Below are 26367 nucleotides of genomic sequence, written 5' to 3'. Positions count from 1 at the left end.
AATACACAGTGGATCCCATTATCACCCACGGTTCCCGGCCTCGACACAAAGGCTAGTTTCTCAGCGCCCGAAATATAAATAAATAGCCCCCTAAATAAACAGGCTGTCAGGGAGCGCCAGAGAAAGACGGCCTGACGCAACTCAGCAAAAATGTCGGTGGAAAGAGGGGGCAGAGGGAGGGAGGGAGGGAGGAAAAGGAAAGGGCGAGAGGGAGGGAGAGAGAGAGAGAGAGAGAGAGAGAGAGAGAGAGAGAGGGAGAGAGAGAGAGAGAGAGAGTGAGAGAGAGAGAGTGAGAGAGAGAGAGAGAGGGAGAGGGAGAGGAGAGAGAGCTGAATATCAACCATAAAAAGAAGCAAGTGGCGGTAAGAGAATGGAAACGGCAGATAGAGTCGAGTTAGACGGGGCAGAGTGAGGAGCGCGATGGAGAGAGTGCTGTTCCTTGCCAGGCGCGCCTAGCAGTGAATCATTGCGGCAAAGAAAGCGGACAAAAACAGCCTGCCGAGCCGAGTAGGTACAGTTAGGAGAGCGCCCGACCGTCGGCGGCGGCGGGCCGGCCCCAATCGCGACCGGGACAAACAACTCTGACACGGCACCGTCAGGTAGTACACGCACAACACGGGTACACCCGACAGGCAGAGGTGAGAGGAGCCCTCGGCCGCCGTGCCCTCCACCGGCCCCCGCAGTGGGAGGGCCGGGGTCGGCTGCAGCCCGGCCGGAGGTGGCAAAAATAGACGGAACTTGGCCAACAATCGCGATAATTTAAACTTCTGTCGAACAACAACAAACGACATAATTCTTATAAATCACGCTGTACTTAATCCAATAATGGAAAAACTTGTTAGTGGCATTGGCAAAATAATTGCGTTAAAAGTTTTTGAAAACGTGAGTCAAGTTTGGGGCGCGTTTGGGTGGCGGCGCTCGACTGGTGTGCGGTATACGAACAACAGCCGCGCCTGCCGCCGAGCCCGGCACGGGCGGCAATTATCTGCACGGAGCCCGTGCCAAAGCTGGCCCGAATCTGTCCGACCGGCGCTGCGCAGACACAGGGAGAACAATGCACAATGCGCCCGGTCTCCCGGCAGCGCGCGGGGCCCCCAAACATCGTCCCGGCTGGCTGGCACCGCCGGCCCGGCCGCCAGAGCCCGCTCACACACCTGTCGACAACTCATCTCAAAGTTTCGGCATGCGCTGGCAATGATTCAAGCTGTCAAATATTGCGCCGACGAGACTGACAGCGCGGTGGGTCGGTTGGGAAATCCTCGGGAATCGGCGCGCGCCTGTCGGTTCTGATCGGCGGCCAGCGCGGGGGGTGGCGCGTCCAACGCCGGAAATACTTCCCACAGCGCGGCGCACCACCACCGCTTTCACCTCAGAACATATTATATCTTCGACAATTACAGCTGCCAGACCACGAATGGAGCGTACAGATAAAACTGATTACTGAGCGCCGTATAATAATGTTGTGTGCGCCAAGGACAAAGAAAGCGGTCCGTCGTAATGTCAGTAATCGTCACTGGCCGCCGACCTAATGCCCGCCTACATCCGTCCATAAAATAATTCATGTATTTCTGGAACCCATTAAAGCACGGAGCCTATCAAGTCGGGTCGTAAACGACGACGATGCGGTGATTTCGGAGAACACACCGCCATTACGGCTGTATATACATATATATAACTATATTCCCTCGGTGGGCAGACGGAGGCAATTCATGAGAAACATCTCATAAAGCAGACGTCCCGGAATCACCGCGAGCTCAGACGGCGAGCTCAGGCCGCGAGCTCAGACGGCGACTGAGCCGGCCGCCGAGTCGGAGAGGCTTCTCCCTTGCACGTCCCATCTGAGTACCAACATCAGAGACAGCACATCTGAGGAACAGCATCAGCGGCAGCCTCATGTGAGCACCAGACTCCACCGTCCCACAGAGATGGAGGGGACGCGTCTCCTTCATCTCAGCGCAACATCATCTGAGCACCACCACCATGTGGCATCCTCATCTGAGGCCATCACCCCCATCAACCTCATCTGAGCACCAGCACTACCCGCACCCCGCTACCAGCACCAACACCATCCTGTCACCAGGGACAGGCCCACACCACCACCGTCAGCCGCACCGCCGCCGCAGCAGCGGCAGCAGCAGCGGTCGCGGGACGCGTAAACCCGGGCTGCGTTTTGAACGGCGCAGCCGCCGCCGGCTGGTAGGTAGTTTCGCACCTAATGCGATTTGCTGTGGGCGTCTTAGACAGGCAAAATGGCCGCCGCACCGGCTCCTCCGCCGCCGGAACACACAGTCCAGTGACAACAAAAGGGTGGGGGCGAGCTTGGGGGGGGGGGGCGCCCACCCGGCTCAGCGCCGATAATAATAAGGGGCTGGTGCGTGCGGCGCACCCGCCCGACCAGTCAGCCCGCCTGGCCGCGCCGGAATGTCGGCCCGCTTATAAAATAAACAACCTCCCATATATTATTTGAAAGGGCCGACCGGCTGCGAGCATAAAGGAAAATATGAGACCGTCTGACGTCGAAATAACATGTGGCAGAAAAACAGGAGGTAAGCGACCGGATGCAAAACAAACCTCACAATGTTGGCCGGCCGAATACCGATGACGAAGCCAGGGGAGAGAGGAGTGAAGGTGGGGAGAGGAGTGGAGGAGGGGAGAGAGCGAGAGAGCGTTCTTTGTCGGAGACAAGTAGTGGCAATCTTCTCGGGAGGACGCTGACCCCAGCAGATGGCCTCTTCAGCGGGACGCGGGCACCGGGACTTCAGGGGACCTTCCATCAGAGTATGGGACCTCAGTGGAAGGAGGACTCGGAGTCAACGTGCTGGAGCCAAAGGTGACCCAATATTGCCGAGGGCGCACCGCCCACTGGCATAGAATCAGCGTCAGGGGTCCAGGAAGGATCCTGACGGAAACGGAAAAAAGATACCAGAGAGCGATACCAGGGAGAGATTGTGAGTGCCAACGTGTAAGGTACCTGCTAAGAACAGCACATAATTAATTACTCATTTGAATCTGTATTAACTGTAGGGCTGTATCGCTTATCGGTGGGACCATGGCTAAGAAGAGAAGATTCAACGAAATGGTTTACGTCCCTCAACGGCATCCCACCACAATAAAAAGACGGCCAGAAAATGTCATGCTATTTATCTGCTTCGCTAGATCACTAAATATAATGACCAGTATAATGAACTGAACCGGTCTGGTAGCATTTCCCAAAAATGCATTTACCTAATGGCAGCCAGGATTACGTTACACGTTACCTACCTTTATATCAAATAAAAAGGTCAGCATTCCGAATTTTGCACAAGAGCGCAATGGCAAATAAAGAAAACAACTGGCTAGGGCGAATTAGGACAAAGGGGCATCCTAGCTTCAATTCATGCTTCGCTGTTCATTCCCAAGAAGATCTAGTCTAGCATGGTCTGTTCCCAAGGCAACTACCGGATTAGTCATCCATTTAAATTGCTTTATGTGGCAGTTGCCTGATAAGGCGCAACAGAGGCATTACCCTATTATCTGGATAAGTTACTAATAAATAAATGAGCCATACCGTTATATGACTTATAATTTATGCTGCAAAATGAACTGCTCCCCAATAATACCTATGTGGCCAAAAGAAGTAATTCCTTCCACACTTAATAACCAACATCACAATTTATAGCCACCCTCCCACCCATGAGGCACTGGTTTGAACCAGACTACACAGTTCATTCTGTCTGGTGTAACACGAGGATGTCAAACTTCTTGGCACCAGCAGGACGTATGTGAGGCTGTCAGACGTCATTGTGTGAATTCGATGGGGTTCTGGCACCGCAGACAATGAATCAGTCGCCGGCGCGAAGAATGCTGCCGGAGGGCACACAGCAGAGGGAGGGTGCAGAGATAGGGCCGTGACAGGGACCAGACCCGCCGACCAGCCGCCCCGGCCCGCTACCTCAGCCGCGGCTCACACATGTGGTCTGGCAGCGACAACAGTCAGTCACACCGCAGGCCAATATAACACCCGGCACATCAGCCACTCGATATGAGATAGGGTTTCAAAGGTCGAGACCATAAAAACTTTCTCGAAATGGTCTACATGCATAAGCAAGTTGATGACGCTCCGCGGCAAGATCTGCATATTTCATATGTGGTAGACTGGCTTGTATAAGCTCCGGGAAACATGAATTAAATAAGTAAATTTATGCCATCAAATATGCATATGCAAAGGCTGTCGGTTTGGGGATTAGGTGATGAGGGGCCGGGTGTGTGTGCAGATTGGCTGAGTGGTTCTGTGTTTCCATATGTGCCCAACCGCGGCCGCAGGCCAGTGTGGCGGCTCTGCTCCGAACAGCCCGCATAGGTCTCACTTTCTTCCTATACTGCATAGCATCGCTGAATAAGAAGGCGCTTCGGTCGTATCGAACGTCCCATCAGTTTTACAGGAAAATGGTACATTGTTTTACTTTTGGTTGTCAGAGGATCAATACAGTAATCAATGGCTTTAGCTCAGTACACCTTTTGATAAAACTGGTTCAAGTCGTCTGCTCCACACTAACTGAACTCGAACGGAACATCAGGCACCAGTGCAAGTGGTCCATTCGGCGCATTAGTGGAGTCCGTTCAGAGGTCGACAAAATTCATGGACTTTCTCCGACCACCGACTAATTTTCTCCAGCATTTTCTTCGACGATTTTGATAGCAAGTGGCGGCGGAACACATTCAATTAAGGGGGGGGGGGGGCACCGCCGACTTTTGGTCCCATTCTTTCCATGCAACGTCCATAGGGCTAATGTTAAAATGCCAAAATCAAAGGGGGCACGGTGCCCCGGTGCCCCCCCCCCCGTTCCGCCGCCTATGTTGATAGCTAAATAATTGTGAGTTGTACGACGATTGACTGGGGGCGATATTGCTCAGGAAAACGATGTCTGCACTTCTGCAGTCATAATATTTTTACTCTCACGCTTACTTAAGTGTACTCCATAATGCTCAAATATCTTTGCCTTGCAATCAAAAGTATTAGGGGAGAGTGGTGCAGGAGGCCCCCCCTTAAGCTCAGTTACTATTTTTAGACAACTGATAATATTTAAGCGCTAACGTGTGCATGCGCTGTGAGCTTGCATCATTTTCCCATACATATTTGCATTCAAAATGAATCTAGGGGGTACACAAACCGTAAACTTTAACATTTTGGGAAAAGTTGCAAAAGGGCCTCTTACACTATGGGTATGGTAAGACGCCCCCCCCCCCCCCCTCGGGCGTTTTAAAAGTCAAGTCGACTTGTAAAAGACGCTTTGCGAACACAGCTGCAAGGCCTTTTATTTCGAAAAGCTAAGCAAATACGGTGTTATCGAAACCAATAACACTTCCAAAGCGCTCGAACCATGCGAAAACTAGCACAACCAAACGCTGATGACCAACGAAAATTGTACCTATAACCTCTAAGAAAAGAAACAGAAAAAAGAAACAAAAACAAACTCCTTGAAAAAAGAATGCCACGCCTGCCGCAGGTGCAGGTTTTAGCATCGGGGGCGTTTTTTTATCGGGGGGCGTTTTATCATCCTCGAAAGGAGGGCCTCTTAAAAAAATACAGTGTTTTAACGTCCACAATATTTATGGTTTATTAGACATTTGCAGCGCACCAGAACATGGTCTATTCTGAAGCTAACATGTGACAATTTCGATGAGAAAAGATTGCATTTGATAGCCATTGTTTTTTCAGATATATAAGGGTGATAAAGATGCATATATCTAGCAAGTAAAGGGGCAAAAACAGAAACAGGCTTACCAAAAGTCGCTGCGACGCACCTGATACCTCAGGTTTCGTGAGTTGTTGTTTCAAGAGGGCTTCTGCTTTACAAGAACATTAAAAAATAAATAACATTATTGGTTTGGTAAAAAAAGCGATGGGGCCTCTTACCGACCCTGGGCGTCTTACACGGATCTCCCCTAACTGACTTTGTAACCGCAAAGTAACTTTTCGAACACACTACCTACTTAAAAATAATGATATTTGTTTCATGAAAACCTTCGTATCTTAATGGTTGAAAATGACAGTGACACGCTAAAAATAGATGCCTACTATCAGATTAAAAAAGGGACTTTAAGACATTGTCTATTCATATCGGTACAATTTTTTGGGTACAATAAACATATCCTGCAATGCATTACCTCAGCCAGTTCTAAAGCAATGTCTCACACGTGCTCAAACTTGGTGCACCTTCGCAGTTCACAGATGATCTTCAAAGATCAAACTACATTCACTTAAACCGTTTTCCCCTCCGTGAAGGTGTTTGGAAATCAATCACCTATTTGAAGGACGTAACGTAAGAAAAAAAACAGCAACAACAAAACAAAGAACAATCATGCTCAATTGCTCAGTCGACTCAATAGTCATTTTTTGACAGAATCACAAACAGTTCTCATGGCGCACATCAAATCATATTTACATAGACCACTACCATCGTCTTTTTTGCTGCAGTAATCGACGACGAATTGACGCAGGACATTTCAGCATAATGACGAAACTTCTCTAAAGGACTACATAGATAAGGATTTTTTTAAGTAACAAGCTAATGAGGAAATTACTTAACAGGAAATCGATCGAGTCGGAACCTTCAAATTGTATTTACACAGCTTCGTCAGAGTCTCGCACTTGGGTTCGCGGGGGCGGGGGGAGGATATCAGTTACAAATTTTAGGACAATTTGCAAGGACGATTCCATTCAGAAATTGCATTCAATTTTGCGACGGTACCTACCTCCAAACTCGATTTCAATCAGCTGGAGAAGTTTTGTAAATACGATTCCAAAGCTCTGACCCGAACGATTTGCTGCGGGGTAAAGTCTTAATTAGCGTGTTACTTGTAATAAAAAACTATATTTTCAGACTCTACGGCTCACTCTATATATACACTTCATAGCTGGAAGATGTCCCACTGGGCCCTGTTCCGCTCGCGATTCCTCAGCATCGCCCCCAGACGTTGGCTCTCTGCCTGAGTCCTAAAATCGAACTGGTACTGACCCTGCACCGCCGCCAACAATGACTTCGCGTTGCCCTCTTGTGGACCATTCCAGCGGATCACAAGTTCCTTCGAAGCATTCTCATGTTTTAACATCCGGTGTGTCCCGAACACCGACTTTAGCACACTCGACATGCTTTCGACTACACTTTCCACAGGACATATCAGCCACAGTCGCTTTACAAGGTCGATGTAGTCTCTGAGGAGTGGTCTTTCATCTCGTGCAGCCCACAGCGCCTTGAGTAGGTCTTGGCTGGTGGGTTGTTCACTGCAGGACACGGTGCGCAACACCGTGAGGGTTTCCAGCACCGAACTCTCCGACGGCATGCTACTGTGAGGGATAAAGCCGGCCTTCCTCAGGATGCGGATACTGGCGAGCACTTCGCTCACCTGGTCGCGAAGTACCCTCTTGCTGCGCCTGAGGAGCACGAGGTCGGCGACCCCTCTCACGTGCAGCATGTGATCCAGCAGCCGATGGTTGTCCGCCTTGGACGATGAGCCTGAAGATCCCATGCGTCTCAAGCGGAGGTTTTGGAGCAGAGTCGAGCCGAACTGCTGGATGAGAGCCGCCTTGAAAGAGAATGCAAAATAGGACAATGTCAGAACAGTGTATCTTTATTGGATACGAAGTGCCTAAATGAACAGTAAGCAGGTTATGAGGTATAAGTTATAATTTAACCGTAACCTAACAAAAATATGCGTTTAGACAAAGTCCAGGTTTATTGAGAAAAGCTGACACAAAATGTGAAGGAAGTGACCTGTAGCTCATCAAAGTAATGATCTGGCAATTAGCATGTCATAAAACATGCACAGGATGTTTCAAAGTGAGCCTCTTTCAAAGTGAAATAATTGAGCATGTATTTAGTTAGGCAAAAGGTATCACACCTATCGGCAGTATTGATAAGTTCCGTCGTCATCGCCCTCCTGTTGATGTAATCATATGCAGCATTTTACACCAGTAATACAATTCTCTCGCTGGTAGGTCGGCCAACCGGCGAGAAAATAGCCCCTTCGTGAGGTATATTTGCAAGAAAGCTCAACATTTGCTTATGAGTTGTACCAAAATGCTAAAAAAAAATATTGCGTGATACCATATCTATGTGAATACGCTAGGCATAAACGAACACATTTGCCAGTGCATTATTTACCAATTTCTTTTTACAGTGTAGTCACCAGTCATTTTTCCAACGAGATATTTTTTCCTCAATGGGATAATAAGAAACTGTGGTGGACATATTTAAATGTTCACTACGCAAAAATCATTGAGTTATTGGTTGTTGACTTGCCACAGTGACTTTATACCATGCATATTGAACATACGTCCTTACCTGTTCCAAAAACTGAGCTTTGTATGCAGAGGCGAGGGGCCACTGCTCCTCCAGGTTCGCTTGGTGGATGGCCTGCTGGACGGGTGACTGCGACTCGGCGCTGCCCCCTTTCAGGACGTCCAACATGACGTCCAGGTTCAGGAGGGTTTGTCCGAAGGCAGCACTGAGCTCCCACGGCAGCTTCCCGGTGTTCTGTTGGTCGCGGCTGCCTTTGCCGAGAACAGCGTAGATATCGCACAGCGCAGCGATCCTGGCCAGGAACTTCTTATCTGTGAAAAGAATGGAAAGTGCCTGTTGTAACAAATATAGGAATTGCAAAAAAATATGACGATTTAAAAACTTAATTCAAAAGCGGTTTTTAAACAGCGAAACGCTCGCAACCTCAGGAACTGAATTGCTCTGTGCAATTTATAGGCGAACATAGAAGATAGAAGCACGTTTACAACAATTATTCGATGTTGATTATAGTTTTGACAGGGATATGAGATGAAAGCAATTACCAATACTTACTTAACTAAACATTAAAAAATACAAACCTCGAAGCAGTCGGATGGCCTCATCAGTAGCCTGACTCCTCTCTCTTCGATGATAGAGCGCATCCATCATGAACGTGATGTTGTCCAGGAACGATTTGAAAACATCCAGAGCGTGTGCGGCAAACCTCGTCTCCGACCATTTCTTCAGCGTCTTTGGTTTTCCGGGAATGTCAGAGGTCATGAGGGCCTCGAAGCCAGAGCCATATCTAAAGAGCTGGCTGACGCTGTCCATGTCCTGGATGGCTTTCCTCACCCACTTGGAGGAGCTTCTGGCGTTTTTCTCCGCCAAGCTCATCAGGTGGCTTGGATCCCACACGGCAGGGATGGTGAAGTCTTCAGCACCTTCAGTGTGCAGGGCTCGTGCCAGCTTCTTGGGCACGCTCAGGTGATGGTATTGTCCATCGCCGCCGAAAGCCGATATTTGTGTGGGCCTGTTTACGCTTACTCTCCCCAAGCTTTCCTTGAGCTCGGCAGCAAGCCCATCTCCATCGTGAGATTCGACGACAGGGGCTGCAACGACAAAGTTTTTCAGCATGGCATCTGATGGAGCGTCGGGAAGAACAAGGTTGATGGCCGTGATGTCCACCGTTCTATTATGCAGGGTCACTTTGTCCGCCATCACAGCCACACATGGTTCCTTTTCGACAATGGCGGCCAGCTTATCCAAAATGACATCATGGAGAGCGTCTCGCGCCTTGCACATCATCCTGGTGCTGTGGTTTTTATCACCAACGTCGACCCCACAATCCTTGAGCATCATGATGAGCCGCTCAAAGGACAGGTGGGACGCCGACTCCATGATGGTGTGGTACGCCGCGCGTAGCACCCGCTCAGCAATGGCACTCCTGTGGGAGATGAGCCGCTCCTGCTGAGCATTCTCCCTGTCCACCTGGCGTGCTTGCATGATATGGCTCGTGGACTCGAAATGCGCAGACACAGTGGTTTTCAAGCTTTTGAATTTTTGGTGCATCTTCTTCCCCACAGGAAAATTCACACCACAGCTGAAGTCATATTTGAAGGTTCCAGCAGCTCGTTTTGGAGCCTTGTCTACTGCCGGAACACACAGGTCGCAAAAGAGCATGTTTCTTTCAGGCAAACTGACCAGATGTCCATCTGCTGCAGCCTTCAGTGTGCTGATGCTGCGACAAGCACGGAACAGCGTGTCTGCGACTTCAGTTTGGAGCTCCCCAGTTTGCTGACCTGACCTTTGGCCGTTAGACTGACTTTTTTGGATAAGTACGTCCAGCTTACGTTGCATATCCGAAATGGCATCAGAATTCTTACCCACAGCACACACAAGCTCCTTGTGCAGATCCAGACTTCGCCCGCCTGCTGCTGGCTCCGCGGAAGCGCCGACAGTCGCCGGCCCCTGACGCGGGGCTGACGAGGGCTCATCATCCATCTCCGCTGCTGACTCCGCGGAAGCGCCGACAGTCGCCGGCCCCTGACGCGGGGCTGAAGAGGGCTCACCATCCATCTCCGCTGCTGGCTCCGCTGAAGCGTCTGCTGTCGCCGGCCCCTGAAGCGGGGCTGACGAGGGCTCATCATCCATCTCCGCTGCTGACTCCGCGGAAGCGCCGACAGTCGCCGGCCCCTGACGCGGGGCTGAAGAGGGCTCACCATCCATCTCCGCTGCTGGCTCCGCTGAAGCGTCTGCTGTCGCCGGCCCCTGACGCGGGGCTGACGAGGGCTCATCATCCATCTCCGCTGCTGACTCCGCGGAAGCGCCGACAGTCGCCGGCTCCTGACGCGGGGCTGCCAAACACACAATTTGTACTATATTGAGGATCCCATGAAAAGTACAGTACTATACCTAACTTCTAATGACTTTTCCTCTCTTTCTCTCCCTTCCTCCATCCCCCTCTTTCTCTTTCTCTCTCTCTCTCTCTCTCTCTCTCTTTCTTTATCTCTCTGTTTCTCTAACACTCTATCCCTCTCTCTGTCTCTATCCATCTGGAAGGGTAGAAAGTAAAATCTACAAATAGTAGGACAGGACTAGGAACTAAGAACAGGGCAGGACAGATGGATGGAAAACAGAAGAAAGGCATGGGAGCTATCTCCCAGGATAGAGCTGGACACATGAAATAAAAAGGCAGATAACAGGACAATACATATGCCAAAAGATGACACACAACTTAGCAGTGAATAAGACAGGGAAAAGAGGAAGATAGGGTAAGACACAGAACAGCGCAAGGAACATGACAGGACAGGGCAGGGCACAACAGGTGCAGGGCATGGCTTGACACAGCAAATGATAATGCTGAGAACAGATAATGATCAGCAATACACAAGAGGACACAGGATGGAAGAGCACAGGTCAGGGCAGATGACAGGGCAGGGCAGAGCACAGGGCAAGACAAGTAGCAGGACAGTGCATAGGACAACACAGTAGAGGTGCAGACAGGGTAGGGCATAGGACAGTGAGTAGGCAGGGTGGTGCACAGAGCAGGAAAAGGCATGGGACTGGACAGGACATAGGAAATGGCAGGAAATAGTGCAAGGCATGGGCAGGACAGGACTTAGGGCAGAGCATTAGGACAGCATACAAGGCAAGACACATAATAGGGCACGTCATGGCATGGTGCATGATAGGGCACAGTGCAGTGCAAGGCATGTGCCGGAATAGGTGATAGAAAAACCAATGTCATGGTCAGTACAAGGCATGGGGCAGGATGAGGCTCAGGGCAGAGCACAGGAGAGGGCACAAGAAAAGGCACAATGCAGGACAGGGTACAGGGCAAGGTACATGACAGGACAGGACACAGGGCACATAATAAGGCACAGAACAGAGCAAAGAGCAGGGTACAGGGCAGGGATACAGTGGATTAAATTAGCAGGGGCTACGTCACTAGGATAGGCCCTGGCAGCATGGCACCCCAAAATGAATTTTTTACATTTTTACAAGCTCCGTTTTTCAGATTTATTTTAACTCGTATATATTCATTTTTTTCTGTATAATCTTTTTAACTATATTTATCATAATAATTACCCACTGTTTACTCTGCATTGTGTGCCTGTATGTCATTGTCTATCATGTACAATGTTAGCTTGACTATGCCTGTCAGTGGGGTCTGCCCTGTTGGTGATTGCTTGAATGAATAAATAAATAAATAATAAATAAATAAATAAATGATTAAAACGGGATGGGATTATGGGAAAGTAAAAATCCTAGAAAACCAATGTTTTTCAGTCATAAGACAGGTGTACTCCTCTACCAATGCCAATCTGTACATATGGGCCCAGATGTATCTGTTAAATTTGTGCAAAAGTTTGTGTAACTAAGGTGTCAAACAGGCATCAAATAGATCAGTAAGCATTTGGTTAGGTTACATCCATTTTGCTTGCTTTAAAATGCCTTTAAATGAAATTACGTGTCAATTGTGATGTAAATATGACATTTGCTGCACAGAGGTACAGGAATTTTAGTCAGACAAGAGAAGGTTTTGCCAGGTTAGCAAGTACCTAATAATACATTTTCTTTACCAAATTTACTTTTCTGAATATGTGACTTGAACTTTTACATTGTGAGCAATGCGCCAAGTCAGTCAAAGGAATATGTATTACAAAGCAGCTGTGTTGAATAAATTGACTATTATTTATAGACAAAAAATACTGATTTTTAGCCTCACAAAATTCAAATTTACTTGGCCCTGCTAAACAACTTAAACTAAAATAGGTTACCTCGTTAAGCGAAAGGCGTTGATGATCTCACCTGGATTCTGCATTGTTGTTGGAGCCTTCAATCTTCCATTAAATCCAATCTCACTATTCTTCAAAGGAACCTCCTTTACCAGAGAAGATTTGTGCACAGCCTTGGTATGCTTAGCCAAGTTCTTTTTCATCATTTCTTTGCCACAATAGCCACATTGCACTCTTCTCAGACACGGATACATGCTTCCTCGTTTTCAGGGTCAATCACAGATCTCAAGAATGTGAAATTTGGATAACCACGCTAGTACATAACCCAAAACACTGGTATACAACAATCATACACAAATTGAAATGACCAAAATCTCATCAATTTGCACAAGTAGCAACAAATCAAAATGTAATCCACCTCATCTTGATCCGATCAATGAAGCCCCGTCACGCACATAACACACGCACGCCACAAAACGCACGAACATGGCGCATTTCCAACGCTTTCAATTACTTCCAAATCAGAAATTATCCATTTCTTGAGATTTTTTCCGCTATCTGAGGAAATTCCTCTGAATGTTTAATAAAAGTCACAAGAAACAGCGACTATTATTGATAATTCTCTACTATTATTTCTCTAGCATGTATAGTTTGGCAGCTGGAGAAAACAATGGGCTCCACAAAAACCCCACTTTCTCCGACTGCCGATAAGGGTGATACTTGTTTATGAAATGGTAGGGAAAAAGACCAAATGAGCACAGAATTGCTCCTGACTGGTTCAGATCAACTCTGACTTCTCCTTGGACTTGGAAGAAAGTGGAGAGAAAGTGGAAAATTGCGATCACTAAATTGTTAGTCATGCTTTTTAAGTGATGGACACATAATCTATGGCATTCATGAAAGTAACAATGTTGGCCTTGCTAGTCGTAGAATGTGTTCTATGATATTTTCTCCTTTTTTGAGATTTTGCTTGATCATTTTTCTCTGACTAGAGTCAGGTGGTCGGAGGTTTTGTCGACCTCTGAGTCCGTTGCTCACAAAGGCGTGCACAGAGCACCAGTCCCTCAGCGACGGACCGGTATCCGAGCGCCTCTGGCACGACCACGGCAATGGCACGGCGACCAAAGGTAGGTCGATTGGTCATCGACTGCCATTATACCGACCGGCCGGCCGGCCTCTTTACATATGCTACTATTTGCATTTCCTTGCGGTAGTATATGCAAACAGCTAGAGCGCTGACAAACAAAACGTGCCCCATAACTCGGAGAGACGTCTGCGCAAAGCTAAAGGTCAAAGGTATATGACCACAGGTCGTTGACCTAGGGATATGCTAATTGTTAGGGTCATCAAGCGTCTTCATAAGCGAGGGGTGGATAAGAGAAATCAAAGGAAAAGGCATTGAACCATTGCACCCACATGTGCTCGTGATGACCATAGTCCATACGTATATCTTCTCAAAGTCAAGTACTTTCGCAATACCTATAATCCTTGTATGTATGTCCTATAGACGATATAGGGCATGGATGGGCAGCCACATATGCGTCCATGACGTATTGTATGCTCCTAAATATAAGGATGACATGCTGGATGAGGAATATGTCATGAAAGGCTATTATTGCACGACATGTGCATGGCAATATGCCGTAAATTTCATCAATAAGCATCACTCGTTATCTGGAAATTCCTTTTTCTTGAAGTTTTTCTTTATCTGAGGGTCACATGATAAAATATCTCGGTCCAGACTGGCAATCAGTCTGATCCAGTCACAGTCCGGTCTGGACAGACTGCAGAGTCTGTCCGTGCCGGTAGACTGTCCTGACCGCCACACGGAGCTGGCTGGGCGGACTTGAAGCCAGCTGCGCGCGGTGACATCAGCCCAGGTCAACAATTGCAGCCGGCGCCGCTCCTCCCAGCCGTGAATAAGACTGCATCAACACCGTGAATCACTCGTCGCCGAGGCCGGGCTCGGACCCCGCACCACGCTTCCATTCTGGGACCGGCGCTGCAGGAAAATCCCCGTGATACCGCTCGGAGCAGATCTGTCATCAGGTGCAGGGTCAGTTGGGACCGGTTCACGCACTGGCCGCGCCGCCGGAATGTGGCCGAGTTCCCCGTGCGTCGTCCGGACGGCACCAGCCGCCTCCCCGTGCACACTGTATCCGACATACACCAGCGCCAGACGTCTATCACTATCCCGACGGATGATAACGTGTGCCACCCACTGATTAGCACACAGCTTACTGTTGCTCGGTGGCAGCGAATCCTCACCGCAGGATATTTGGCAGGGCCTATTTTAAGACGGACTTAGCGGCAGCTCCGTGCGGTTAGTGCATTCCTTCACGGACTGGTCGCATCAAGACGGTGCTGAGGTAGGCACGGCCAAAACGGCACCACGTCGAGAAAAAAAAAAACGACAAAACTCGCCCCGAACAATTGCGCAATTAAAGCCCATGCTAACGAAAAACAATACTTAGAACGTGAACACTGAACATCTATAGAAACCTGCCAAGGACAGCGGGTTCGAGAGGTTTTACTGACAATCTAAAAACACGTTTACCGTCGTTAAAATAAAATTCACCCGAGACTGCCTGATGTGACAAGTTTCTGGCTTTTTCTCAGATACCTACACCGAGGTGTAGGCATTACATAAGACCTATTCATAGTCTAATATTCAAATCTTAATAAACATTTGTACGTACTTCTATATTCTGTCAGGTCAAGACAGACACCACAAACCGTAAACGATTCACAGTGCTCACTTCGGAGAAGTCTCTTGTTATCTATGCTGATATGGTTCATGGTGCGCATAATCACCGCATCCACTGAGGGAAAAAACGGGGCCCATGTTGATAAGAGTTCACGAAAATCAAAAATCCGCGAGTTTTTCCATTAGCTATACACTCTAGCTTGGCATGTCATCTGACTGAGGTGGGGATGAAGGAAGGGAGTCTGCATCGGAGGGAGGGGCGATGGGGAGGATCCCATCCCCCAGCACGCCTCTGACGTCATGTGCTCACCAGCGGCGGCGGCGGCAAAAGTTGCGCGCACCACTGCCCAGAAGTGACCTTTATGACCGTAGTTGCCGCCGCCGCGGATTCACTTTTGGCACAGTTCTTAAATTTATCATCAGATATATAAGCGGCCTGTCTGGAAATCGATAGTATCGCGGAAAAGGCGCGCTGCGCAGGCGTGTTCTTCATCACCGAACGCATTTGCCTACGGCATGATGTTGAAAGTTTCAAACATGTGAAGTAATGAGGGAAGCTTCAACGGCACGTAGCTTGGCACGTTCAGAGCGGCGGTTGCAGTTGACGTAACAGAATATCATATACCTACCTACCCACATCCCATCTAAAATACTGACAGCCAGTTGACTTTTACGGCTGGGGCCTGAATACGTTTTATACTGTTTGTTCACTCATTTATCAAAAAATCCATAATGAAAGCCGCGCCGGTCGATAAATCAATGGCAGTAGGCGCAGGCGCGCAAAAGCCACAATACATCCAGCACGTGATGGCTTCCAGGAACTGTCCGGCTCGCCGCCTCCTCAAGGCTTGTATTTCCTCAACAGCACATAATATAACTTATTAACAACCGTAAAGCCTTCCTGCATTCTACCACACACATCGCATTTGCATATTTTATCACTGAGGAGAAGTTCTCCTGGCCTTCTGCTGAGACGCTCGGACGTCCTTCATATTGCAGATTGCACACATTCCCACTGAACATAACACCGGCTGCCCAGGCCCGTCCTGAGCGCCCTACCTCTCACACACAGCCTCAATGCCCTGTTCCATCTTCACGCGTCGACGGCAGCCCGCCACGCCCTCCTCCCTGCCCGACCACTCTGCCCCCTCTTTCCCGAGTCTGCGCGCCATCAGCCAACCACGCCGAATATATTTTATTGAGCGGGCCCGGCCAGCCCGGCCAACGTGATTAGGTTATATAAATGTAAATTACAAATCAATACATAGTAAAATAAATGGAGCCGCGCCAGAGATGGCACGTCATATGGTGAGGCAGAGTGTACAGGGTGGGGCAGAGTACAGGAGCGGGCAGAGGCTGAGGAGGGAGGAGTATGAATGCAAGCATGGGGCAGTGTATTATATGGATGAAGACAGAGGGATGAGTATGAAATTGAGCGGAATATGGGTCGAGTTGAGGAAGTATGGACGAAAAGCAGAGGGCCCAATATGGACAAGCGGTTCAGATAGTGTCCTATGGTGGGACAATATGTCATGCAGCAGCCAGCAAGGCACACCCAGGGTGCAGACCGGCTGAGGTAAGCGCGTGAAGCGGCGCGCTCTGTGGCGGTGCGCGACGGGCGAGTCTCGAAAGACCCATACCAGCCGCCCGGCCAGCGCAGTCATACCTACTCCACCACCCAGAGAGCCAAACGACTCAATGCCCGGGGCAATCGTCACTGATTGCCAGCATTCATGCCAGCTCCTCGAATACCCTCTTCAATAAAACACAAAAACTCGGAAACATGCCATGAAAAGTGGATATAAAAAGGCGATAGACGCTGACCGCAGTAAAAACCGGATGATATTATATCCATGCCGGACTGGTTTATGATAACAAGAAGTTAAGATAATTACAGGGTAGGGCGGAGTATAGCTACAGAGCAGCAGCGACCACCAGCACGACGCTGGCCATGGCGTGCAGCCAGATACATACCTCTGGCGAACGGACACAGGTCTGTCTGCCCGTGTGTGTCTGATGGCCTGTCTATAGGTCAGAGTTTTGCAGATACATAGCGATGCAGCCAAATCATCGATAGAAAACAAGGATACGACTCGTAGTAATCTCAAACTACGATTTATAGCTGCAATTAAAAACTTTTGTCTTTACCAAAAAGTTATCGCGAATATCTAATAAAAATTTAGATGGGTACATGCAAAATGCATAATTGCAATGCTGATCCCACGTGGTATCAGCGGGTTGAGGATCAAGGGATTGATTGGCCCGGACCGGTGCCGCGCTAATAATTAGGACGCCAGCTGTCCGCCTGAAGGGGAGGGGAGGCAGGGAAGTATGGAAGGGGGCAGGGCGGCAGGTGACACCCGTATCATATGGTGGGGCATACCGTGCGGAGTGTCCGTGAAGCTTCACAGTCCGGCAGTCGAGCTCGGTCCCCGCGGCAGACGAGTGCCGTCGCGTCGGTAAGAAGGAAGGAAAGCAGGCTATCTACATAAATGCGTATGTTTCGTTGAAAGGACCTCTGTGGTCTCGCTGATCTGGCGCCGGACGCCACGGGGTCCAACTGTGCTGGTTGCTGAGGCTCCCCGCGCTGATGGACCCCAGGCTCGAACTGAGGGTCGGGGTTCCCCAGGTCGTGCCGACCTGGGGAAGGTGATAGTCCCGACTGCAGCACGAGAGCCGAGGTTCCGTCGGGTCACTGGCAGGCCGAGGAGGCAGTTACAGCGACTTCCATCCACCAAAGAATCCCAACTCTTCCCTCTATAGTGTGCCGGGGAGGCGAGGCCGCCGGCACTCTCCCCGTCTCTCTCTCCTCAGCCACTCCCTGCTCCCACCCTCTCCCTCCTCGCACCCAACCCGGCGCCTCTCTCCGGCCGCGGCGGCTGGTGTTTGGATTATATCTATAAATATACGGGCGCCGTTTTTGCTGCGTAAATTACCTTCCATCTGAGAATAACAGCCGTCGCGCCCGGGACCGGCTCCAGGTTTAATATTTAAAACGTGACATAGCCAGCATTGAATAAGCCGAGTTTATGGCGCTTGCCATCGGCCGGCGCCCGCGACGCGGGATTAATTATACAATAAAAAGAACCCTTATATAATAAAGAGCCAGCCAGACGGACAAAAAGCTCCCCTCATTTTGAAGGCTAATCTGCATAAGAGCCGGCCCCTCCCCCCACCCCTCCCCTGCTGGGTCGTCGGCCGCGGCGGGGGACGCCGCGCGGGGGACGGGGGGAGGGAGGGGATGGGAGCACCTCCGTCTGGTTAACCACTTACAACCCGGCGGCCAGCAATGCCCGGTGCAGTTCACTGTTTCAATTAATGTCGGCTACATCGCCGCTATATAGGCCGAGCGAGACCGCGTCTAGAAGACTGGGAAACAAGCTTAGTCCGTATACCCATCCACCGGGGACCACATGCAGCCCACATGAACGAACGAAAGATGGGCATGAACAACACCGAATATATCGTCAATAGGTTCAAATCTCAAAGTGCGGATAGGGCGAATTCTATCAATTCTGACATAGGTAGGTATAGGTAGGTAAGGTATCTCGAGAACCACTAAAATTTATGCCTACACATCCGAAACTTTGTTAAAAGCCCTTTTTATTTTGCTCCCCTCTCTCCCCTGCCAAAAATAAAGATCAAAATAGGAATGAGGGTGCCCGAATAGAAATTCAAGAATAAAAAGTTTGTTGTTAGGTTTTCAGCGCAGCTTCATGATTTTAAGATCAATAGCTCCCATTTTCCAGGGCGAGCCAGCGTGAGAGATAAATGCTCGCTAAAAACATTTTGATATTCATATACAACATATCTGTCATTGTAATCAAGATAATGCGCCCAACCGTGTCGCATGAATGCTTGACAAGTCGCCTGTCCCGAACCAACATTTACCCAGTTCCACGTCATTGGACAGAGCTGAAAGAAGACCGGCTCGCCGTCAGCAGAGCGTGTATCAAACAGCACACACACTGTGACGTCACAATGTCCGTGACGTCACCGGCGAGGAACACCGTGGGCGCGTGTTGGGCCGGCGCGGCGGGGCCGGCACGCCGGAAGTGAGACGACGGGTGACACACCGGGGGGAGGGGGGGGGGTCACGGGCAGTCCGGGCTCGACTAAATGTGTCACATATGTGCGACCTGCTCGGGGGGGGGGGGAGGCGATAGCGGCGCTGGACCTGATAGCGCAGCGCAAGGTCAGCACTCAACACCTGTGTCGAAATGCACCTCATGAGCAAAAATGGGGCATTGATTCACAATCACCGTGATTCGTTTCAGTTTTATTTATATTTTATTATCTGTTTATTTATTTACTTGTATGCGTATTATCTGTCCTCGCCACATCATACATGCATCAACCTTACTTTCCATGGATATTTTAAAAGGTAGACCGATCTAGGGCATGCAAGCATTGATATGAAGTATCTCAGGGATATGAAGCATCTCATAAAGGCTCTGTCTGTATGCCAGACCTGAGGTGCCAGTACTCTCTGTAAGGCGCGCCACTCTCTCCGGCGGGGCGCCACAATGGCCGCCGGCCGTGACGTCACCAACAATCGGTTATTAAACAGCCGACGGCGCCGCTTCCGCGCCGGGCGCCGCTCATTGCCGCCGACACCGACGGCCGGTCCCGGGCTGTGCGACGGGCACGCATGGCGACGGTGAAAGCCGCGCCAGATAGGCCGCGGTCCCGGCCGACCATGTAGGCCGACGATGGCATGGCCGATAGCGGTGATTGGTTCGTGTTTGTGCCGGCGATCGAAGGCTCCATGCACCAGCCAGCAGCGATTGAAAACGCCCCGTGGGTGGGTTTACAGACGGGCGAGGGGGATACCGCCCTCGAACAGAGACTGGCGGTTTAGAGGGCCATTCCCCCACTACAGATTCGCCCATTGCTGCGAGATTTGTGTTTCAGGTAATGGCACCGAGGCCCGAAAGGCGCGAATGATCGAAGGGATGGATGACTCACCGCTCACCATTTGGTAAGCGTCCTCCAAATCAAACCTCTTTACAGACCCCAAATTCAGGCATTGCGACCGGGCTATTGTCACCAACAGGCCTACACTTTGTACATGTCACCTCAAAAACGCTTATGTTTTTTTTTTCAAAAGCAATTCTATAAATCGTTCCGCCTATATCGGCATCAGGTACAAAGCTGGCTTTCTGTAACTTCAGCAGCCAGTCATAACAGTGTTCATTAGTCTTACGGGACGTGCCGTAATGCGTTCTCATACACTTCGTGCCCGCTTTGGCCGCAGACAGGGTGGGACAATGGCATTGCCCGAGCACCCGGCGAGGCTCGGTTATATAACTCATCTGACGTCACTCGTACAGTCGACATGTCCTGTCATACAGAAGTGCAGCGGTGCGCCGGAATGCAATAACGCGCGCCGTATCTGTCGCGCCTGAGACAACAGCCTTCCGACGCGCCCCTCTGCTCAGCGGAGGAGAGGAGGGGAGGGGTGTTGGGTAACCTGTCCGACGTCCGTGCCCAAATGCCCAATACTCGACGTCGAGAGCTGCCACATGTACCGACATATTATCCTGGCACTGACGGAGGCTAGGAGGGGCGGGATGGGGGACCGCAAAAAGATGGTAACTGGAGACGGTTCTCCGTATGCAATTACACAGGCGTAACATTAAAAATTAGGTCAAAAGGTAAGGCCCTGGCACCTCATGGGCACCTGGGATGACCACATCACATGTTTCATCTACTCCGATGTGTATTCGTAGAGGATTGCACAAAAAAAAGGTGAGGCCAAGAACGAACTAGCCTGTGAATTGCACAGCACAACGTCTGCAATGAGATATTTGCCGGGTGATGAGCTAATAGCTCATGATGAAGCATTTTAGATGAAGTCAGCTAGGCCCGTTAGAGCTATGTTAATTATACATAAGCAATGCCCGAGGACCGATAATCTTGGTCGGCTTCAGCCAACATAGAAGTTTATCAGCTATCAGCTCCATGGCTAAAAACTGCAATCGAATGATGAGAATTATTAGTGAGTTTGTCTTTATAATGAGATATCAGATATGCACATCTTCATAACACCTGTATGCCCAATGCCCATATAACAATTAACATTGCATATATAAAAAAGAAATACCTCAACACGGGCGATGGATGCAGGTCGCCGCACATTTATACGAGTAAGCATGAACATTTATATACTATTTAATTTATTTTGCGCAAACACATAAAACATTTCAAATAATGTACCTAAATTGCTTTTGACAGACGTCAGGTAACTGAAAGAATGTGAAAGATGCTGCGAAGATTAAAACGGCGCCAAATGTCCGACGTACGGAGAAATGCAAAGAATGTGCTTGTTCCAATGCAGCTGTAGTATTGGTACACATAGGAAAGACGCAGCGTTATTTATTTGCACAGCTATTTAATATTTCATTTTGCTAAGGAAGCTCACAAAACCCTTCATTTATGCATATTATTAATAAGTGCAACTACCCGAGCCTTTACTAAAGTTGAATCTTGCCCGGGCAAAGTTTGTTATGCATTCACTTAGGCATCCTAGTCAATTTAATCCCGAAGTTCTTGCGTCTCTTTAATTGCTTCGTATGGTTGGTGAGCAAAATGTAATTACAGGAGGGCAAAATTAACATTGTTTGGTAATAGCAAATTGTCTGAAGATAGCCCTGGCTGCAATGAATTGCCAAACGCTAATACATGTATTTCTATACTATGGTTGCATGTAGTGTACACATGCAAATTGGCAAAGTAAGGTATTGATTTGTTGGACGAGACTGCAAGCACGTATATATCGAGCGATGGACGCATTCTGGGACTGGCCGTTTAGTGAACAAGGACAGCATGGAGGCTGGAGGGGTGACCCACGGGTCGCATTTTGAAACCATCTCGGTCTGGCACAATGCGGCATCTCGCGCTCCCCTCCCCCTTCCGAGCGCCACCCTCAGACCCGGCGCGGTCGACCCGCCCCACCCTCTCCGCTCCGCCCCCGCCCCCGCCCGGAGCGGCGGGCGGCACGCCACGCCGGGACGAAGGTCACTCTCGACAGACTCCGAGCACTGTGTGGTGTCATCTGACAGAGTTGGTGTCAGACGACACCCGGCAGCGGTCTACCGACCCGGTCACTGGTCACTGCTACCGACTCGGGACCGACCGACACTCGGTACGAGCGGGAGGGAGGCTGTCGGACGCTGATTACTTTACTAATGGCCGGGCGGTCGGCAGCGGGGGACGACCGAACGGAGCCAAAGGACACACAACGGGCCAGTCGGACGGAGAGCCGACAGGAAAAGACGGCGTCGACACGAACAGGCGGCGACGACCGACACAGAGCGGAAGCGACTGACTGCGACAAACGAACTGTTCCGGGTAGCACCAGAAACATGGCTCAGGCACGACATCCGCCATTATACCCATCACCTGGGTCAGCGCAGGACATGGACACAGAGGAAATACATACGTCCCGCGGCGCGATTTTGGACGTTTCTCATCACCAGAGCGGGCGGCGTCATCAAAGGTGTCCAGACGCGCTCCAAAGTCTCCCCGGTATCACGGTGCCCGCGGCGTATCAAAGCATCAGGGGCGCTCAACTGCCCGAGATGGTGGTTGTGTGTGTGTGTGGGGGGGGGGGGAGGGAAGAAGCACAGGCAGACAGACGGACGGGGGAAGGTAAAAACAGTCGGCGCTTGTGGTGGGTGCTCGGGGGGGGGGGGGGGGCGCAGACGGCCCACACGCGGTTGGAGCCATGCTCAGATGCCCCACCTGTCCCGGCCTGTTACTGCCATTATGGATATGCCAGACTCAAAGGAGCTGTTCCGAGAACACAGTCTATTCATATCGGGTGCAAAACAGTCGGGCGCCATCTGAGTCTTTGCGGTTTCCCGAAATGGTTTTGGTTATTGACGGATGAATTTTGAGATCACCGTTACTCAACATGCATGTATTTGAACCAGTACCATTTAAGTGCCTTTCATTATCCATATGAAGCCTGGGAAATAATGATTCAACAGCTCGGTGGGGATATTTGGAGAAGTCATGAGCCATCTTTCTAAGCATCCCCGATCAAATCAATTTCTGTGAATCATTGGTGCTTGACTCACAAGAAGTAATCAGAAAGTCACTGACGGTTTCCCACCGACTGGTGGCTCAAAGCGTCCGTTTCGCCCTTCCTAGCCAATAACCACATAGCCATCCATTAGTGTTGCTTATGTACGGATGATGACACTAAAATACCTCACACTGTGTTAGCATATGTCCCTGCTAGCGAGCTGACCTGGAGGGCAGCGGCCAGGGGTCTGGGTAGAGGCTACTCACCCTCTCCTCCTCTTTGATCATCTCGATGATAGCCGGTCGGATCTCGGTGTCGTCGGAGGCGCGCGAGTGGGCCGGTGCCTGGGAGGGCGCCGGCGCCGGTCGCGGCTCGGCCGTGGTCCCCGGGGGCATCGCCGGACCCTGCGGCGGCCTCTCCGGGGCCGGCCCCACCTGCGGGGGCGCCCTGCCCGCCGCCGCCGGCTCCGGGCTGCCGCCAGCCTCGGCCGAGGCCTGGCGGCGCTGAGGCTCCGGGGCAGCCCGCCGGGTCACCGTCTCGCCCTCCGGCACGTCGGCCAGGCCGCGGATCTTGAGCGCCTCGGCCACCTTCAGCAGGCTGGGCAGCTGCTGCTCGGCCACGTTGATCTCGCCCTTGTACATGAACTGCACGATGGCCTGCATGTCCGCGTGCGACACGTCCTCAATGACCACGATCGGGTGGCCGCACGGGTTGTCGTGCAGCAGAGTCTGGAAATACGGAGAGCTCGCGCTGAGGATCACCTTGTGCGCCTTGAGCGCGCGTCCGGCCACGGCCAGTGTCACGTCCACAAACGACTCGCTCTGGAGGAGCTGGTCAAAGACTGAGGTCAGGTTCGACTGGTAGTTGTTCCAGCGCAGGCAGTAGTGCTGCGGTCCGGCGCCCGCCGCCGCCGCCGCCGTCACCGCCATCGTGCCGCGCCCGGTCAGTCTGTCGGAGAGCAGCGCACACGGCCGGTACCCCACCGCGCGGCGCGCCGCGACCCTCACCGCCCCGGCGTCGGCGCGCGACTGACGCGGGGGGCGGCGGCCTACAATTACGGGATGCCAGATCGGCCGGCGCCCAGCTGCCGCACAGCTAGATTTCCGACTAGGCTGGGATAATACTAGATGAAATAATCCATTATTTTATAGAAGCTTTCCCAAATTAGTTCATAAATATGAGATCATTTTAGCTACCTTGCAGCAAAACATCCATTTGAGAATCGTTTTGAGATTATAAAAAGTTGAATATCAAATATTCAACTAGTATATACCGGTATATACTAGTTCTTCGATCGGGCGCCCGTCTAGTAGGAGCTATGTGCCGGCCTCCCCTCCCGCTCTGTGGACTGGTCCCATCCACTAATAATGACGGAGATAATATATAATAATACGGGCGGGCACAGTGGGTGCGCCGTCGCCGAGACTCTATCGCTGCTGACGGTCAGAAGGCATTGATCGCCGGCTGCCAGTGCCGCCGCGCCAGCCCGCCCGGCCCGGCCCCAAACATGCTGCACCGCGGATTACACAGCTCCAAACTTTCCCTATAAATTATGATTATTACCCACGCGTTGCTTTAATGCGGTTCATTTCTGACGGCCATTATGCGTGGCGCAGCCGCGTTGCGTGGTACCAGGGCCTGTCAGAATTTTATACGAACTGGGAAAATAATTTACATGTTTATAGCTTTCGTTATAAAACATTCATGCCTCCATAGATTCGATACAAATTATTCATGGGCTCAGGTCCGCTGCCGGGGAGCGTTTGCGCTGGGCTCTTTCAATAAATTAATACGGAATCAATAGCGGGGAATTATATGGTGGAGCCGCACGACGGCGGCAGCGGTGGCTCCGGCGGGGCCGGTCGCACCGCGCCCCGGTACAGCCGTCCTTACACTGTCAGATCAGCCGCCCCTCCATATCGCGACCTCAAATCTGCAAATAGCATGCACATTGCACAAGATTGAGTTTCATATTTCATTGCAGCGCATTGAAAATTGAAATGTGTGATGGGTTCAATCAGACAGGATTCATTTCAGCCCGGAATTGGGTCTTAAATTGGTCTTTTGTTGGCCTTGTGCCAGAAGTTATTTAAATGCAAAAATGGACCGTTAACTATAAGTTGCCCCCATACCAATACCATGCACGCCGATGGCCGCAATAATGAGACGATGGCCGCATAAATGAGGTACATCGGATCGAATAAAAAAAGTGGTCCTATAACTTTTGAAGTAGGTAGGGGAGAGTGGGGTAAGATGCCCAGGGTGGGAAAGACGCCCCACCCCCTCTAGCGGCGAAACAAAGAACCGAACCTGGAAATTAATGTTTTTAGCGTAAAGCGGAAGCCTGCCTTGTTAACTGCGCAAAAATTTGCGGAGCTCAGTTGGGCAACGGCTGGCTGGTGATTGCATGTTTTTTATTTGCTGCTTTCAAAAAAATATTTTGGTGTCAAAACATTGTAAATATCAAAAAAGGTAGATAATCTTTGCGTCCCTTGCTATACCTAGTCGTGATACATTAACATGCGTGTACTGTGTCCCAAACAGTTTGTTTCAGGGTGTAGCTTTATGGCTAACAAATTGTACTGATTTAATGTTACTTCGGTACCTTGGGGTAAGATGCCCCCTGTCCTGATGGGGAAAGACGCCCCCCTAAATCCGTAGGCTGTCCTTCAAGCAGCCCGTCAAATCATTTATTACTAATTACATACTTGTGATGAGAGACAAAAGCCGATCTGGGACTATTGAGAGTCCAGAACGGTCGGGTCCTCCCCACGCCGGTCTCACGGCCCACACAGCGACTTTTGGGCGGCACCTGACTCTGAGAACCCTCATAACGGCCTCTGTGGACCCCATTATTGGCTCCAGGGCCCCTCACGACATCCTTTGAGGGCTCCCACGTTGGCTCCACGGGCCGCCCTGGCATCTGAGGTCCTCACGATGAGCTCGAGGGCCCTCAAGCATTATGAAGACCTATAAGGGCCCCACAGTGGTCTCCGAACGCCACCACAGAGGCTTGTTTGGCTGCGCTGGACTATGATGGCCCTAACGATGACCTCTGAAGCCACTTACGACTACATTTGAGGGCCCTTACGATGACGTTTGGTGTCTACTGCAGGCTCGAAGGGACTA

At 50.5% G+C, this 26367-nt stretch overlaps 2 protein-coding genes across 4 annotated transcripts in view; both read right to left on the bottom strand.

Moving 5' to 3' along the window:
- LOC122379912 (protein bric-a-brac 1-like) overlaps nucleotides 1-24255 on the bottom strand; it is a 67846-nt gene extending 43591 nt beyond the window's left edge. The window contains exon 1 of the mRNA XM_043362550.1: nucleotides 23505-24255. Within this exon, the coding sequence (XP_043218485.1) occupies nucleotides 23505-24167 (663 nt within the window). The 5' untranslated portion in view covers nucleotides 24168-24255. The remainder of the gene's footprint in view (nucleotides 1-23504) is intronic.
- Nucleotides 6079-12957, bottom strand: LOC122379911. Of its 3 annotated transcripts, XM_043362547.1 has the most exons (4): nucleotides 12573-12957; nucleotides 8861-10615; nucleotides 8325-8593; nucleotides 6079-7566 (listed from the first exon to the last, which is right to left on the bottom strand). In XM_043362547.1, exons 1-4 carry the CDS (start codon nucleotides 12751-12753, stop codon nucleotides 6892-6894), a joined length of 2880 nt encoding a protein of 959 aa, XP_043218482.1. In that variant the 5' UTR covers nucleotides 12754-12957; the 3' UTR covers nucleotides 6079-6891. The 3 variants fall into 3 exon arrangements, with proteins under 3 accessions (XP_043218482.1, XP_043218484.1, XP_043218483.1); XM_043362549.1 differs by lacking the exon at nucleotides 8861-10615 and having other exon boundaries at nucleotides 12573-12940; XM_043362548.1 differs by lacking the exon at nucleotides 12573-12957 and having other exon boundaries at nucleotides 8861-10725.
- Nucleotides 24256-26367: the final 2112 nt, after the last annotated feature.

This window comes from Amphibalanus amphitrite, unplaced genomic scaffold (genome assembly GCF_019059575.1).
Source record: "Amphibalanus amphitrite isolate SeventyFive unplaced genomic scaffold, NRLGWU_Aamphi_draft 000087F_arrow, whole genome shotgun sequence".
Taxonomy (NCBI): Eukaryota; Metazoa; Arthropoda; class Thecostraca; order Balanomorpha; family Balanidae; genus Amphibalanus; species Amphibalanus amphitrite.
Note: the sequence above shows the minus strand (reverse complement) of the source record. Positions and strands in the feature narration are given on the sequence as shown.